The 17,379-nt window shown below is 50.9% G+C and overlaps 1 protein-coding gene across 1 annotated transcript in view; it reads right to left on the reverse strand.

Annotated features, from left to right (window-relative positions):
* Positions 1 to 9,903: 9,903 nt before the first annotated feature.
* The window catches only part of Acsbg2 (acyl-CoA synthetase bubblegum family member 2), a 28,372-nt gene continuing 20,896 nt past the window's right edge, over positions 9,904 to 17,379 (reverse strand). Inside the window, exons 9-14 of the mRNA XM_041669853.1 lie at positions 13,503 to 13,684; positions 13,181 to 13,414; positions 11,812 to 12,029; positions 10,907 to 11,046; positions 10,536 to 10,782; positions 9,904 to 9,977 (exon numbers count right to left, since the gene is read on the reverse strand). Of these exons, the coding sequence (XP_041525787.1) occupies positions 9,904 to 9,977; positions 10,536 to 10,782; positions 10,907 to 11,046; positions 11,812 to 12,029; positions 13,181 to 13,414; positions 13,503 to 13,684 (1,095 nt within the window). The remainder of the gene's footprint in view (positions 9,978 to 10,535; positions 10,783 to 10,906; positions 11,047 to 11,811; positions 12,030 to 13,180; positions 13,415 to 13,502; positions 13,685 to 17,379) is intronic.

Consider the following 17,379-nt stretch of genomic DNA (forward strand, 5'->3'; position numbering starts at 1 on the left):
GGCTATGAGGGTAGAGACAGTGGTTGTACTTCCCAATGTAAAAATATGTAAGACGTGTACAAAATCTATCCCTAGATTCATTGAACCCGGGTTGCTTTCGACCTGCCCTCTGCCATTTTTTCTGGGAAAGGGAAAATGAGGCAGGCAACCCTTATGCAGGACAACATGTCTCTCAGAGAGAACCACTCTCTGTGCGATGCCCTTAGCTCAACACCCCTCTTGGGAGGTCAGGCTGAACACTCTACCTTGTGCAGTGAACCTGAGTTCCAGGTGTGCAAGAGCTGTTCAGTCGGTGGCCTATTGCTTGAGCATAAATATCAGTGGAAGCCCCTTGTTCTAGGGCGACCAGAGCCTGTGCAATCATCACCTTATCTCTTTTGTTTTGGGTTTTGAGCTTACAGACCAGTCAGAGAAGTAACACCAATCCACAGCAAATGACTGCACCAAATAATTCCACCCCCACCCATTCCTTGAAGTATGAAACAGCAGACAGTCCCTCTGTGAAGGACAGATCAAGGCAGGTAGAGTTGATCTGGACAATGGCGGCTCTCAACTCGCGAAGACATCACCGGCATCAGCAACAGAAAGGTCGACACGATCAGCATGAGAGTGATCCCCGCCATCCTTCCATTCCAAGATTTTTCTTGTTAGCCGTTCAGGGACCCAGAAAGGATTTTCTTCATTCTGTGGAAAAATACAAACAGCTCCCCTGGATCTTATTAAAATAGGATCCGGGCCTCTCCATTCATTAGTCAACACATCTTTCCATTTTACAAGTTCCTTTGGCCGCCGTGGCTGCGAACAGTGTCGGTCCGCCGCGGTCTGATCATGGTCATCCAAATTTTAAAAATTTATAGTGAACAAAGCAGTGGCAATGGCCACTCTTGGCTTTGGGGGCAACTCCTTCATTATTCCTCTTTTTTGTTTAATTAGATAAGACTTAAGTGTGCGATGTGCTCGCTCAACAATGCCTTGTCCCTGAGGATTATAGGGCAGGCCTGTATTGTGTGTAACTTGCATTTGCAAACAAAATTGCTTAAACTTTTGAGAGGTATAGGCAGGCCCATTATCAGTTTTTAAAAATGTGGGCTTGCCCCAAGCACTCCATGCCTCAAGGCAATGCTGAATGACATGAGAAGCCTTTTCTCCTGTGAGAGGTGTGGCATGAAGAATGCCAGAGCATGTGTCAATTGACACATGCACATATTGAAGTCTTCCAAAAGCAGTGATATGAGTAACATCCATTTGCCATACCTGTAAAGGCAAAATTCCTCTGGGATTTATCCCAGTGTGTCTAATAGGGAGAAACTGGCAGCAATTGTGACACTGGGTCACAATGTCACAAGCCTCCTTTCTAGTGAGAGAAAAGCGCCTACGCAGGGTTTCAGCTATAACATGAAAGTTATTATGAAAGAGTTTTGCAGCTTGTAATGGGGAGGCAAGGGCCACCGCAGCTAGTCGTGTAGCGCGATCAGTCAAATCATTGCCCGAACTCATAGGACCCGGGAGGCCTGAATGTGCTCTAATGTGTGTAATAAAAAAATGGAGCTCTTCTGTTTAATAAACATTCTTGCAGTTTGTGGAAAAGAAATGCCACTGTGCTGGTAGTTCTTATAATTCCAGCTGTCTCAAGTAATTTGACAGCATTGACCACATAGGCAGAGTCGGAAACGATGTTGAGGGGGCAATGAAATTTTTGAAAAACTTCTAATACCACCATGCATTCCACCACCTGGGGTGAGGTGGCAGGGAAATTTTTTGAAAACACTTTGGAACCCATAACATAAGCTCCCATGCCATTTTTGGAGCCATCTGTGTATACCACCATTCCGTCTTTTAGCGGGATGGAAGATGTTACCCGGGGAAACACAATGGGATGACATGCAGCAAACTGTAGCAAAGGGTGTTTGGGGTAGTGATTATCGATTTTCCCTGAAAAGGTGGTGACCAAAATGGCCCAGTCATCAGAAGTGGCAGCTAAGGTTTGTATCTGAAGGGAAGTATAGGGAACGATCATAACCATTGGATGTTTACCAAAATGACTAACATATGTTTTCAGTCCTTTAAGGGCAATCTGAGCTATAGCTGCTGGATACCAGTCAATAATTTTTTGAGGGGAAGCATGTGGATGAATCCACAGCAACGGTCCATTTTGCCATAACACAGCAGTGGGCAATTTCCTTGTTTTAAACACACAAAGAGAAAATTGTTGGGTCACATCAATACGGCACAATTGTGCCTCCTCAATGGATTTTTCCACTAGTGTTAAGGCTGCCTCTGCCGCTGGTGTCAATGCCCGAGGGGAAGTAATATGAACATCCCCCTCCAAGATGTCAAACAGGGGTTTTAAATCAGCGGAGGAAATCTTTAAAAAAGGTCGTAGCCAATTAATGTCTCCTAATAATTTTTGAAAATCATTTAATGTTCGTAAATCTTTTTTATAAATTTTTAATTTTTGTGGGAGGATCTTATCTGGAAGAACAATGGAACCTAAAAATTGGCCAGTATCAGCAATTTGAACCTTTTCAGCAGCTATCTGGAGGCCCCAAAGCTGTAAGTTTTTAAGTAGTAATGGATAGGCCTTTTCGAGGACCTTTAAATCCACATGACACATAAGCACATCGTCCATATAATGGACCATAAGCAACTGTGGAAAACGCTCTCGTAGTGGTCTTAGAGCCTCCTGTACATACAATTGGCACATAGTAGGACTGTTGGTCATACCCTGGGGTAAAACTTTCCATTGAAATTGTTTATCAGGCTCCATGTGATTAACTGAAGGGATAGTAAATGCAAAGCGAGGTCTATCAGCAGGGTACAATGGAATAGAAAAGAAACAATCTTTAATATCTATTATTATTAGGCTCCAATTCTTGGGCAGGGCAGAAAGTACGGGGAGCCCCCATTGCACTGCTCCGAGAGGATGCATTTGCTCATTGATAGCTCTTAAATCGTGTAGCAAACGCCATTTTCCTGACTTCTTTTTAATGACAAAAATGGGAGTATTCCAAGGGGAGGTTGATGGTTCTATATGTCCTAAAGCTAATTGTTCTGTAATAAGCTTGGTCACCGCTTCCAATTTTTCAGAGGTCAGTGGCCACTGGGGAACCCACACTGGAGTCTCTGTTTTCCATGGTATAGGTCATGCTGCCCCAGTGGCGCCTAGGAAAAACCCAGGCCCTGTCTTTCTTGGTTGGGGTTGGGCACTACCGGCTCTATCTGTCCTTGTCCTAGGCGACCCAGCCCTTTTCCTGCTTCGTACCCCATCTTTCTCATTATATCAGTAGCTTGTGGTGAATATTCATTAGACAATGTTAATCCAATGTCTTGCATAACGTCCCTTCCCCATAGGTTAACCGGCAGGGGGAGCACATACGGGGTAAACCGTCCTTGTTGTCCCTCCATGGTTCTCCAGATAAGGACCGAGGAGCTAATGGTTGGGTGAGCATTATATCCTAAACCTTGTAGTGAATGTGATGCCTCAGTGATTGGCCAAGATTTTGGCCACCAGTGGGAGGAAATTATACTCTTGTCCGCTCCAGTGTCCAGAATCCCTTCAAAGTGCTTGCCATTAACCCAGAGGGATAGTTTTGGTCGGTCCTGAAGACTGACAACCAAATAGGCCGAGTCCTGACCTGAGGATCCCATCTCCTGGTTTTTGATGGGCTTCACCCGGAAGGAGTAGTAGCTGAGCTATTCTGTCTCCTTTGCTAATAGAAAAGACTCCTTTTGGATTGGAGCACAATGCTTGAATTTCAGAAGTATGTTGGTCATCAATAATACCGGGGTGGACAGTAAGTCCCTGTAAGGTAAGCGATCCTTGCCCCAGGATAAGGCCCACACTTCCTTGGGGTAAAAACCCAGGCACCCGAACAGGGATGGGCTGTACTCCCATTTGGGGCATCAGTATGAAGTCAGAGGAGGCACACAAGTCCATTCGTGCTCCGTCCCTAGAGAGACCTCGTCGGTCATTTTGATGAACCTGTTCCCATATTTTTGTGGGCCCTGGAACCGGGGGCCCACTGCCCCGTTTTTTGATTTCTCAGTAATAGGTACCCTTAATGGAGGAAGAATGCTGCCTTTTATATCCCTCACTGAATGGCATAGTTCAGCCTTGTGGTAGCCTTTACCACACCTGGAACAGAGGGTAGAGGGAGCCCTCTCCTTTTCTGACAATCTACAATCTTTCTTTAAATGTCCTGGCTTGTCACAGTTAAAACAGACCCTTTTATCTGGTTCCTTAAAGGGGGGTTTTTGTATTTGTAAGACAGCAGCGGCCAGCCCAGCATTGGTGAGGGGACCTCCCAACTCTCTGCAAATTCTAAGCCAATCCTGTAGTCCCTTACTTTTTCTGGGGGCTATGGCTGTGCGACATTCCTGGGTGGCTTGTTCAAAAATGAGCTGTTCGATAAAAGGTGCGGCCGTTTCAGGATCGCCAAAGATACGTCCTGCTGCCTCTGTCATTCGCGCCACAAAGTCTGAAAAAGGTTCTTGTACGCCCTGAATGATCTTAGTGAGCTGATTATTCACTTCTCCTTTTCTAGAGAGTGCTTTCCATGCCCTAATGGCCGTGTCAGCAATCTGTAGATATGCACCCCAATGATAATCAGTCTGATTAGCTGTAAAACGCCCTTGGCCAGTTAGGAGATCGAACGTCCATTGTTGTTGTTCTGGAGTCAGAGCCATGGCATTGGCTCTGGCTTGCTCCTGGGCCGCTTCATACCAAAGGGCTTTCCATTCCATATATTGACCCATACTAACAAGTGATGCTTTGGTGACCGTTTGCCAGTCAACCGGGGTCATGGCAGTCATAGCCAATCTGTCTAATTGGGCTAGGGTAAAATTAGCGGTAACGCCTTATTTTCTAACCGATTCCGCCAATTCTTTTATTTGGCTATATTCCACAGGTGCGTGCACCCGTCCTCCTTCCACGTCTTCAAAGACAGGGTAGGCCAAGCACAATTTTCTCTTTACCTTCTCAGGAAGGATGGAAAAGGCCCTCGGGCGCATCTCATAAGGAGGGGGTGCCGAAGGAACCACCTGTGAAGAGGCTGTGTAAAGCTGTCCTCTGTCGTTTTGTAAGCGATCATCGGGATAACATCTCTCCTTCTCATATCTGGCTGCTTCCTCATCTAGTTCAACTTCTTTCTTGGGGTCTAAATCTTCATCCCCAGAGCTATCAGAGTCATTAGAGCTATCTATACTTAAAGCCTTAAGTTCCTGCAGAGGGTACCGGCTAGAGCCATTCTCCTTACTTTTTTTTTTATCATGGTGCATTGTGGACCATTAGGGTCCGAAGTATTCATCCCCTCATCCTTAGACTTACCAGGGAGGTCTTTTTCCTTAATAGGGGCTAATTTTTTTCTGCGCGCGCCCAACCTCTCAGTACGTTCAGTTTCTGACATACTGTCCTGGACTTCTTCTAGGACGTTTCTTCCCTCTGCCACTATAGCCTTGCAGGCTTCATCCTCCAGTGTTTAACCAACTTCCAAATGGCCTTTGTTCCTTGCCTTAAGTCTCCCTCAATTAGTTTTTTATCGAGGTCTTTACCTAGTTTGTTCCACGAGGCAAAAGTCAACGATCCGGAGCAAACATACCAGGGAGCCACTCGACCAATCTCTTTTACTTAGTTTTTCAGCATCCGATGGGCAATTTTTATGTCTCTTTGTTTTAACACCGACTCTAGTGCTGTGATAACGGACTGCGAGGAGCCCATGATGACAAGCAGGCACCCGCGGCTTATCTACGTCCCTCTTACAAGTGCGGCAAAAACGAAAGTATCCGAAAACGAAAGTATCTGCGCGCGGCTCTTTTATCTACAAGAGACTGAAGCGCACAGTAAGGTACTGCCGCTTATCTACGTAGGACTTATCGTACCTAACAGTTATAACGGTGGTCCCAAAATGATGATCAAAAGCGCTCTCAGAAGATCACTAAGGCCTCCACGCTACTCTTCAGGGCAATGAAAGGTCCAATCTGAAATCCAAAAAAGACATGCCTCTCTGAACGTACTCACCTGCAGTTCTGAATCCTCCTTGAGTCCAAGGGGTCTCCGGCGGTGCTGACGATGTTAAGATTCCCAGGTTTCGGCACCAGATGTCCTGCGCTACTGTCTCACCAGCAAGAACGACGCGGCACATTCAGGATCCTTCTGCAGAAAAGCTTTATGCGTCTTGAGAGGGAGAGCATAAGCTTATGGAGCGAAGACCTCAAGGGTCAAAAACCCGGCCCTTATATAGCTTAACAGTCCTTGCCTCGGACGTGTCAAACTCTGACTGGCTGCAGCCTGCCAAACCCTATGACGCCACGGGAGAGGCAGAGAGCAAGGGATGGAAAGTTACTATGTGCATGCGCACTGGCTTGACAAGGTAAACTGTCATTTACCATGCACATGCGCACTGGCTTGATTACAGTGGTGGTGCTGATGGTCAGTGTCATCTTGCAATGGAGTATGTGGGAACGGCTCCCCACAGATTCAGGGTCATCCTCAGCTACGTAACAAGTTCTAGGTCAGCCTGGGCTACCTGAGACTGTGTCTCATATGAAAACGAGACCAGGTAACCTGTAAATAGCTCAAGCCAGGGATGGAGACACAGATCTGTTTGCCCAGTTCCTGGAAGACTCAGGCAGGAGAGTAGCAAGCTGAAGGCCAGCCTGGATTACATCGCAAGACACTGTCTCAAGGAAAGAGAAAGACCAACAAAACCACCTGGGGTGGGGGGAAATGTGGCCCATTGGTTCAGCACTTGTGGGGTTCATGAAGCTGTGTCTGTCCCCAGCCCCCCATAAACTGAGTGTGGCCCCCTGTCAGCCTAGCATTCAGGAGGGTCAGTTCAAGGTCATCATCCACTAGTGATCTGGAGGCCAGCCTGACAGGCATGAGTCCCCGCAAAGCCCACTGCCCAGGGCCTGTGCCCAGTAGGCTTGGCATCCGGGTTAATCCGGGACAGGTTTCTTCCTCCCTCCCTTCCTCTTTCTTTCTCTCTCTTTTTTCCTCTTCTTTTTTTCCTTTTTTATGTTTTGTTTTTCGAGACAACGTTTCTCTGTGTAGCTCTGGTTGTCCTCGAACTAGCTCTGTAGATCAGACTGGCCTGGAACTCAGAGAGACCCCCCTGCCTCTGCCTCCCGAGTGCTGGGATTAAAAGCGTGCACCACCGCCCGACAGGGGCTGGTCTCTAACGGTGACCTCTGGGGCTGTACTCCGGCTCCCTCATATTCCTGAGAGTATCAAGGGGCCCTGTGGACAGCTGTGACAGTCTGAGAATCGAGAGACACACCAACATACCGGAGGCCAGAAAACATAGTCTCAAAAACTCTCCAGAAGGCTGGGCCATCTACAAGGTAAAATTTAAAATATTTAAATATAGGAAATAAGCTGGAGTCAGCCTTTGGGATACAAAACACGGGCACCTGAAGAGGGCGCTAGAGACCACCTGCGACCTCCGTCCACACAAAGCAGACACCAGCGTCCCAGAGGCTTAGTATCCAGTGACTCTGGCCAGGCTAGTGTCTCTGCGTCCACTTTGCCCTTTGGAGTTTGACAACCTCATAACAAGAAGATAACAGAGCTAACAGGATCCGCTATGCCTCTTATCAAGTCCTCAAACTGCCCTGTGCTCTTTATTTTTTTTTCCTTCCTTCAGGATAAGGATGCATATAGCCCAGGCTGGACCCAAATCTTCAAGCTGTGGAGGGTAACCTTGAACTCCTGACCCTCTGTCCTGCACCTCTTATTGGGACGACAGGCATGTGCCATTACACCCAGCAGTGGTGTTTCCAGCGATTTCTGACCGAAGGAAGTGAGGAAGAACAGGGTAGCATTGTCCTCTGCAGCAGTACTGTGAGGGCCTTGAGTTCGAATCCCTGGCAACCCTGTAAAAAGCTGGACCTGGGGATGTGTCTCTCTGATCCAACCAGTGGGGCAGAGACAGGTATCCTTGGGGCTGGGTGATAGGTAGTCTAGAGGGGTGAGGGGCTCTGTCTTAAACACTGCAGTGGAAAGCCCTAGGGCAAGGCACCTGACTTCTGGCCTCCACACACATGACACATACCACACCACACACACACACACCACAAACCACACCACACACACACTGCACCACACACACACACACCACACAAACCACACCACACACACACCACACAAACCACACCACACACACACCTTACACCGCACACACACAAACATATTTACAACAGACACCAAAATCACCACACAAGGAGTCCAGGCAACCAAGCCTCCAATCTCAGGAGGGTGAGCCCACAGCTGACTGCAGCACCCTGCTCTTCACACCAAGTGGAGCGGCGTTTGCACCTCGGAAGAATGAGGCTTCAAGGCAGCGGGGAGCCTGACCACAACTTATTTGAGGGTTTCCATGCTGCTCTCCGGAAGGTGTTTGAGGTCCGGTTCTTCACACCTCTGAAGCATTTCTTTTCCGAATACACAGCCCTAGGGGAGGGAGAGCCTGCTGTGGCCGCACTGCCTCTCACAGCCGGGAAGGTTTGTCATCTGGGGTGTCTCCTTTGTGGGCGTCCTGCTTCGGAAGCTAAGGCAGCACCGACAGAGAAGCGGGGGACATCTGGCCTCTTCTGCACAGGAGGGGGCTCCTAGGCGGGGAGTCGCCCATTAAGATGAGGTCTACCTGGGGGAGGCTGGAGAGGAGGGAGCCGAGTTAGTCTGTGGGGTCCCTGGTGGGACACCCTGAGGCTCTAGGCAGTAACTGCTCTGGAGGGAAAGAGCATCCATCGACCCTGAGAGAACAGCCATGTGGACACCGTGGACACCCGTGGACACCGTCTGCAGTCACAATCCAGTGGCAGGCTAGGGAGATGACTCTGTGGGTAGGAGGGCTGCTCCTGCCTGTGACGAGCGCTGTAGGCCATCAGCCTAGTTCAGTCTCAAGGGAGTAAAGTCTCAGAGAAAGAGCAGGGCGCCTGATGTAGCCCTCTGGCCTGCACGTCTCTCTCACACACTCTTTGACCAATATTGACCTCGGTTATCCCTTTAAACCTTTAGGCTGAGCCTTTCAAGGTGAAGGGGTTTGCGCATGCACGTGGGTGGGAACAGCCCCGGCTGCCACTGCTGCGCTCTGCAGCTCCTATTCTCTGCCCGGCAGCTCTCTGTGAGCTGCACCCTGCACCCTGCTCTGCCTGGCAGCGAACCTAAGGGCTGAGTGCTGTGGGCCAGTGTGCAGCCGGAGCCCCCGTCTCACACTGACCTTATTTGGAAATGACCAGCGGGTGAGCCCTAATCCAGTCTGACAGTGTCCTTAAAAAGGGCTGAGGAGATGAGGTGGCTCAGTGGGTAAAGACTCAGCAAACTTGAGAGGGAGGGGCGGGGGAGAGGAGCTAGGAGCCAGTTACCTGTGGTGCACACTCGTACCCCCCCGCACATTGGCTCTCTAGCCCACTTAGCCTACTTGGCAAATCCCAGGCTAGCGGGAGACCCCATCTCAAAATACACACACACAGCTCTGTCCGTGTATGGAGGTGGACTGGGGCTCAGCTGTGGTGTTCCTTCCTGGGCGGTCCGCGCCTCAGTCTCAAGACAAGGCGTCAGCTGACTTAGAGTGGGTTATAGGTGCTGTGCTTGCGCTCAGCACCCCTCCCCCATGCTCCCCGTGGACCCGTCCTGGGGGTGCAGATAGCAGGTGTGGTGAGTCGGGATTTCTACAGCCCAGACCTCCTCTGAGCAAAAGCCTGCGACCCAGCAGGTCCAGCAGGGCTCCCTCGGAGGGAGGCCTGGAAGGTGGTGGGCCATCAAGGCCGGTGGCCACTGTCCCCTGACCACAGCAAAGACAGAAGGGGCAGAACGCTCTGCTAGCGGCCCTCGCCACCCAGTCCCGTTAAGCCAGGCCGTCAGGTCTCACCATGAGGGGGGCCAGGACACTTCTGCTCCAGAAGTCACAAGTACATGGTTTCAATCTGGGCTCTGTATTTCTGGGTTATGATACGTCTCCGGAGTTTCGCTGTTGGCCCTGTGGAGAAAGGAGAGGTTAGTCAAACTGAGGAAGGCAAAGTTCCACACTTCTTGTGGGCACGTAGGGACAGGGTCCCACGGCTGGACTGGGGCTTTTCCTGCTCTCGGTGAGAGGGTGAGATGTCCAATGGACTGCTGTAGTGACGGTTCTGCCTAGAAGAAAGTTTTTAACTATGTGTGTGTGTACGTACATTTGAATGCATTGTGAAAAGAGGCCAGGAGAGACTATCCGATCCCTTGGCAGCTGGAGTTACAGACTTTGGGATCTGAATTCTGGCTGGCGTGTGTGTGTATGCACACACACACACACACCACACACATGCATGTGCACGCGCACACACCACTGAGCCACTTCTCCAGCCCAGGGTGAAGAGTTTTGACGTTAGCTCCAGAGCATAAATGTGTCTGTCCTAGGGAAGAAGCAACACGGGGAGGCCAGTCGGGAGCTGGACGCATCTGGTAAATGTCCCATGTTCTAGCTGGTCCCACAGACCTGACCACCAGGGAAGGGTACAGCCCAGAGCTGCCCTCTGAAGGCCCAGACCAGGCTACTCACCCAGCTCTCCACCTTGGATGGAAAAGTCTTTCTCCAAGATGGTCCACTTCCGAATTCTCTGCGAGTCAGAGATCACTTCCTGATTGACGTTGTCTATGCCACGCTGGATGGCTGTGTAGATCAGCGGGTCTCGAAGCCTCACTATATCCGACACAGTGGCTGCCGTGCTGCCCAGTGTCCGGCAGAAGTTAAGGGCCTCCAGGTTCAGGTTGTCCAGCGGCTCCCCACTCATTCGGTCTGTCTCACACTGCCCCAGGACAAAGCTGTCACCATGCACGTTCCCTGGTCATCCCCGACCCCAACCCAGACCCAGAGCCAGAGCTCCGGCCGCCTGCGGCCACGTCCCCTGGGGCTGGGACCGCCCTGGGTACCTTCAGCGTCAGCAGCATGCTCAAGAACTTGGCCTTGTCGCCTACCAGCACAGCGTTGCTGATGATGGGAATCTTCTCTTTCACTAGGGTCTCGATGGGAATGGGGGCCACGTTTTCACCAGCAGCCGTGATCAGCATTTCTGGAACGAGATCCCAGCTTGGTACAGCGCCACCCCCCCAACCTGGGACCAGGGCAAAGGTTGATATGGCTTCCTTGCGGGCACCCCAAGTCCCCACCCACTCCTGCTTCCCTCCCAACATTTATGTTCTCAGGACCCCACGTGGACAGAATCTGTCCTCTTAGCTTTGGTCAACTTGTCAAGCCAGGGGTCTCTGGGAAGATGGACCTTAGCTAGAAAATGTCTCCACAAGATTGACCTGTGGGGCATTTTCTCAATTAGAGATTGATGTGGTAGGGCCCAGTCCACCGTGGGCAGAACCACTCCTGTCCTGCTGGTCCTAGGTTCTATAGAAAGCAGGCTGAGCAAGCAAGCCAGTAAGCAGTACCCTTCTACGGCCTCTGCATTAGCTCCTGCTTTCTGCATTGACCCCCTGGATGATGGCTTGTGGCCTGAGCTGTGAGCTGAAGAAACCCTTCCCTTCCTGAGCACTTTGACCCTCACTGCGTAGCCCAGGATAGCTCCAGGCTGCGGCTCTCCAGCCCCAGCCTTCCCAGGGCTGTGCTGGTAGGGTTGCCCCCACTCTCTCTGAACCTTCGCTGGGACCTCCTGGCCTCGGGCTGCAGTCTCACTCCAGAGCGACCTGCCCCCAGTATGACAGGTCCCCATGACCTGGGGTGTCCCTAGTATCAGGCACCCTGATGTCTCCCATACTGCCTGTACTCCTGGTAACCTGTCAGTTCCCCTAGCACACCTTGCTTTCTTTGCTCCAAAGGTGTGTCGTACCTTTGATTCGGCCAGTGATGAAGAGGAAATCTTGGCTATCCAAGCGGCCCATATCCCCAGAGTGCAGCCAGCCGTCCTCATCCAACGCCTCCAACGTGGCCTCCTCCATGTCCAGGTAACCCATGAAGACGTGCCGGCCCCAGATGCACACCTCGCCCATGCCGTCTTTGTTCTGCTCATACAGCATGTTCCTGCAGCCATTGAAGACCTTGCCGCAGCTGCCGGGAGGAGACCACCAGGGACACGGTGCTGCCAACCCTGGGTCCTCCCACACCAGCAGCCCAGAGTCCTGAGGTTCGTCTACTGTCCCAGCTAAACTCATGTCCCTCTGATACCCAGTGGTCAGTTTCTCCATATTCTGTGCGTCTGGAAGCCCCGCAGGACCGGAAGTTGTTTCTACATCCACTTGTTATTATTATTATTTTGGTTTTTCTCGAGACAGGGTTTCTCTGTAGCTTTGGAGCCTTTCCTGGAATCAGCTCTTGTAGGCCAGGCCAGCCTTGAACTCACAGAGATCCGCCTGCCTCTGCCTCCCAAGGGCTGGGATTAAAGGCGTGTGCCACCACCGCCCAGCTCTACATCCACTTACGTGGAGAAAAGAAATCCCTGAAGACCTCACTTTGATGTCACTTTGAGAACACTGGGGGCAACAGCCCTGTGATGGCCAGGACGGCGGCATAAAGCACCACAAGGTGGAATATCCGCAGAGAGGAAATGTATGGAGAACTGCTTTCAACCTCATGAGAAGAGGTACGGGAGGGAAACTGAGGCAGCACTCTGCGTTCACTGGCTTACAGACACGCACTGTGTGCTCTATCAGTGGCCATATGCCTGCCCTCCTAGTGCTGGGGGTGGACACGGGAGCCTCCTCCTCAGTCCAGCCCACAGCACGGCTAGTGTCCTGGTAAAATGGTATGATGTGGCCACGGTGGAGAAGGCCATGTTCAGGTGAGGTGCACCCAAGGTGTCTGCAGTTCAGGGGCACCATCAAGTTCTGGCCATTCCTCAGCCTCCATTTTTATCATTATTGTTATTCTGGTCCCTCGCTTGCATCCTATACGCTAGAAACCTCAAGCAAAGGAAGAAAGCCACCACCCCAGAAGCGTGATACGCTGTACTTGGGAGGAAGTGTTCTCTGGTATTTTTGGTGCTCTATCTGGGCTAAACACACATTCGTTCAGGTCTCCCCCAGGAAAAGTCACACAACATGACAGGTGGCTCTCGAGCGAGTGCCCTTCCTGGAAGGTTGTGGGATAAGCCAGAGGGCTGGAGAATGGGACTGTCAGGATACCCAGGTCAGGATGTGTCTCTGCCAGAGGTCACCACCCCCTTCATGGCCTCACCCCATGACACTGGGGACTTGGGGTACCTCAGAACTCTGTATCTGTTCCTGCTGGAGGCTGTGTGCGGTCCGGAGCACTCGCTCATCCCGTAGATCTCACCGATAGGGATGTCCAGACTGAGGAAGAACTCCGAGACTTCCTGGGAGAGCGGAGCGGCCCCACTGAAGAAGGAATGGCAGTTGTCCAGACCCAGGGACGTCCTGACCTTCGTGAACACGAGGGCCTTGGCCATGCGGTAGTTCATGGGGATGTCTCTCTTCCTGGGAACAGCATCATCAAGGACAGCCAGCTTCAGATGACAGAGCTCCTCCGTGATCCCTCTCCCCCACTCCAGGATACCACGCCTACCCCAGCATCCGCTTGGTGTTGACCTTTAAGCCAAGTATCTTTGCCCATACAAACGCCTTCTTCCTCAGACTTGAGGACCTCGACACATTTTCCTTGATGGTGTCCTGCATCTTTTCCCAGACACGAGGCACCCCCAGGAAAACGGTAGGCTTCACCTCCTGAAGAGTGTACACCAAGGTGCCCTGTGCAGGACAGGGCGCATGAGGCCCCGTGGCACCTTCAGGAGTCACACATGTCCCTCCCCCTTTCCCCAGAGCACGGGGACAACCCCCCACCCCGGCTTCACAGCAGCCAGTCAGATTCAGATTCATCCACCCACCCCATGTGTGCACATGGGTACAAATACATGGGTGTACATGTGTGTGCACCTGGGCACATGTGCGCATGTGTGTGCGAGAACATACAAACAGGTTCACAGACAACATTTATACTCATGATCACGTGCTTTCAGCATGCATCCCCCGAGTAGCTTCCTGCGTCTGGGAAAGGATATTCGTGTACAAAAGCAGACAGCCCTGCGTGGGTTTCAGCCCTCTTTCTCACCTAGCATGACAATCAACTCTAAGTGAGGAGCTAAGAGCGGACGGCACATCGAGGAAGACGGGCACGCTTTGTCCTAGCAGAGCATGGGGGACAGCAGCAAACTGAACTCATCAAAGCCAGGCTTCCTTCCCGCTTCAAAAGACCGCGACAGGAAGAACGAGAGAGCAGATGACAGGAGAAGGCAATTGCCAACCGTGGCATCTGTTAAGGACTCATTACCTGAGAACACCTGGAATGCAAAAGATCTGAAGAGAAATTAAATCCAGATAGTCCTCCATTTCCCTGCAGAGAAGAGCAAGCCTCCCAGTGGTGTCAAGCAAGCACAGCCCAACGAGACGCAGAGCGGGGGCTGCGGTCAAGATGACTGTATGAGAGAAGAAGAAAGAAAAAGAAAAGAGAGGCACAAACAGCTGGAACCAAAGAGGTGAAACCCAAGCAGCAGTGTGCCCATGGGAAGATGCTCATCATCATTTATAGTGAAAGAAGAACCAGCAGAGGTGGTGACCTGCCTGCCAGCTCAACCCCTGGAGACATGAGTGACGACGACACTTTAAAAATGGATACATGATTTGCACTGGAGGCGATGGAGAAGCAGGCATCCATACTTGATAGAGATGTCCGAAAATGGGAAACTTTCAAGCCCCTCGGGGCAGTGGAAACACCTGACACACTCAAAGGTGTTTCCACTGCACAGGACTCTGTGCTGGGCACTTACCCTGCATCCCATCCCTCTACAAACAAAACACCTGAGATCAACACGGCCACACACACAAGGGCAGAGGAGGAAGGCCATGTTCTGAGGCTACTCGATCCCAGAACCCGAGGCTGGGCGGCCAAGTGATTCCCAGAGACCTCCTGCTCCACTCCACGGCACCAGGGTTATGGGTGTGCAGGTGGCCACGCTCAGATTTTTACCTGAGTGTTGGGCGTTTGAATACAAGCGGTCTTACAGCTGAGCTGTCCCTGCAGCTTTACTGTTTGTGGTATGAAATGCCCCTGCGGCCTGGAGGAGGGAATGCATGCCACCAGAAAGGCTGCATGTGATGACATCACAGCAGGTGTTATTCTGAAAACCTCAGAGCCCTGGTTATCTGGATTACTCCTGGCCACATATGGCTTTTCTTTTTCCTTCACTTTCTTTATGGTGCTCCTGTGGAGATCAGGAGACACCTGGAAGGAATCAGTTTTCTCTTCTGTGTGGAGACTGGGGATCAGATTCATGGTTACAGGGTCCTCATCAGGCAGTGTGGCTCTGCGTCCGTGCGTCTCTGCGTCCGTGCGTGACTGTGTCTACGTGTGTCTCTGTCTGCGTGTCTCTGTGTCTGCGTCTGCGTGTATCTCTGTGTCTGCGTGTGACTCTGTGTCTGCGTGTGTCTCTGTGTTTGCATGTTTCTCTGTGTGTCTGCGTGTTTCTCTGTGTCTCATGTGGTTCTGTGTCTGCGCGTGGCTCCGTGTCTGTGTGCGGTTCTTTGTCTTTGTCTGCATGTAGCTGTGTCTGAGTCTGCATGTGGTTGTTTCTGCGTATGGCTGTGTCTATGTCTTATGTGGCTCCGTGTCTATGAATCCACATGCTTCACTGTTCCCACTGTTCCCCTTGTAATTGACCCTGACGCCTTCACCCCCCCACCAGTACTCACTGTAAATTTAAACTTTAATACAAGTTCAAAAAGTAACAATAAATAAAGGATCTTGAGAAGTCAGATTTTCTGGGTGATCAGGTGGCTCAGTGTCGTGTCCAGGGTCCACATGGGAGGAGGCGGGAGCCTCAGCAGGGACTGAGGCTCACGTGTGTGCCGGGTGATCACACATGTATGTATGACACCTGAGTGTGTTTACATGCTAATGTCTGTGTTTGTACGCTTGCACTTACGTGTTTGTCACTGCCTGTAAATGTACATTTATGTGTTTATTGTATGTGTTTACTGTACTGTATGTCTAGGCTTATGTTTGTATGTATTTTGGTTAGTGTTTTGTCAACTTGACACAAACTCGAGCCATTAGGAAGAGGACTCCCAGTAGGAAATGCCTCTACCAGGTTGGCTCTAGGGCATTTCCTTAATCAGTGATTGATGGGGAGGCACAGGCCACCTTGGGAGGGGCCATTCCTGGGCTGCTGGTCCTGGGTTCTATAAGAAAGCAGGCTGAGGAAGCCAGTAAGCAGCACCCTCCATGGCCTCCGCACCAGCTCCTCCAGGTTCCTGGTCTGTGTGTGTTCCTGTCCTGACTTCCTTCAATGACGGACTGCGACGTGGAAGTGTGAGAAACCCTTCCCTCCACAGCTTGCTTTGGGTCAAGGTGTCTTCTTATCACTACAACGGAATGTCTAACTGAGACAATGCGTTTACATACATTTTGTCTATGTCTGTTTGTGACTGCTTAGGGTATGTTCACGTGTTTGAATGCGTGAGTTGTATTCATGTGTGCTTTTCTGTGGTCACATACATGTGTGATGAGGAGTTACTTTCATTGGTTAATAAAGAAACTGCCTTGGCCCATTTGATAGACCAGCCCTTTTAGGTGGGTGGAGTAGACAGAACAGAATGCTGGGAGGAAGTGAGGCAATCGTCATGCCTCTCCTCTCTGGGTCAGATGCCATGAAGCTCCAGCCCAAGATGGACATACACTAGAATCTTCCTGGTAAGACACCACCTCATGGTGATACACACATTATTAGATATGGGGTTAAAGCAAGATATGAGAGTTAGCCAGAAAGAGACTAGAGCTAATGGGCCAAGCAGTATTTGAATAAATACAATTTGTGTTTTGTTATTTCGGGGTATAAGCTAGCCAGGCGGCCGGGAGCCAGGTGGCAGGAACACAGCCCACTGCTCCTTACTACACATGTGTGTTCATTGACGTTTGTGTTTCTCTGCCTTGTTAGTGGTGAACCTGGCAGGTAATGTGCACCCGGCTTTACAGATGGAGAGGAGGCTGGAGAGGGCTCCCTGCTTAGAGGGCTGGGTGCACCCGCACAGCCCCTGCGTGGAAACTCTTAACCACCTGGAACTTCAGCTCCAGGGGGACCAATGCCCTCTTAGCTAGTATGGACACCAAGTACACACGGGGCACATATATACATGCAGTAAACACTCACAAACACACAATGACATGTTTTAGAAAGTGGAGGAAGAGGCCACAAGCTGAGGAATAAAGGCAGCCTTTCTTCTAGAACTTGGTAAAGGCAGGAGAATGCATCTCCCCAGGGCTCCACAGCAACCACTTTAGCCACGAGACAGCCTAGTTTGAACCTGTAGCCCAGACCTCATGAGGACACCTGTATGTTGTGTTAACTGGCTTCTCTCGTCACCAGTTGTCAACTAGGGGTGATGTGGAC

The sequence above is a fragment of the Microtus oregoni genome, unplaced genomic scaffold (genome assembly GCF_018167655.1).
Source record: "Microtus oregoni isolate MIOR12 unplaced genomic scaffold, Mior012 000019F_ref0000042, whole genome shotgun sequence".
Lineage (NCBI taxonomy): Eukaryota > Metazoa > Chordata > Mammalia > Rodentia > Cricetidae > Microtus > Microtus oregoni.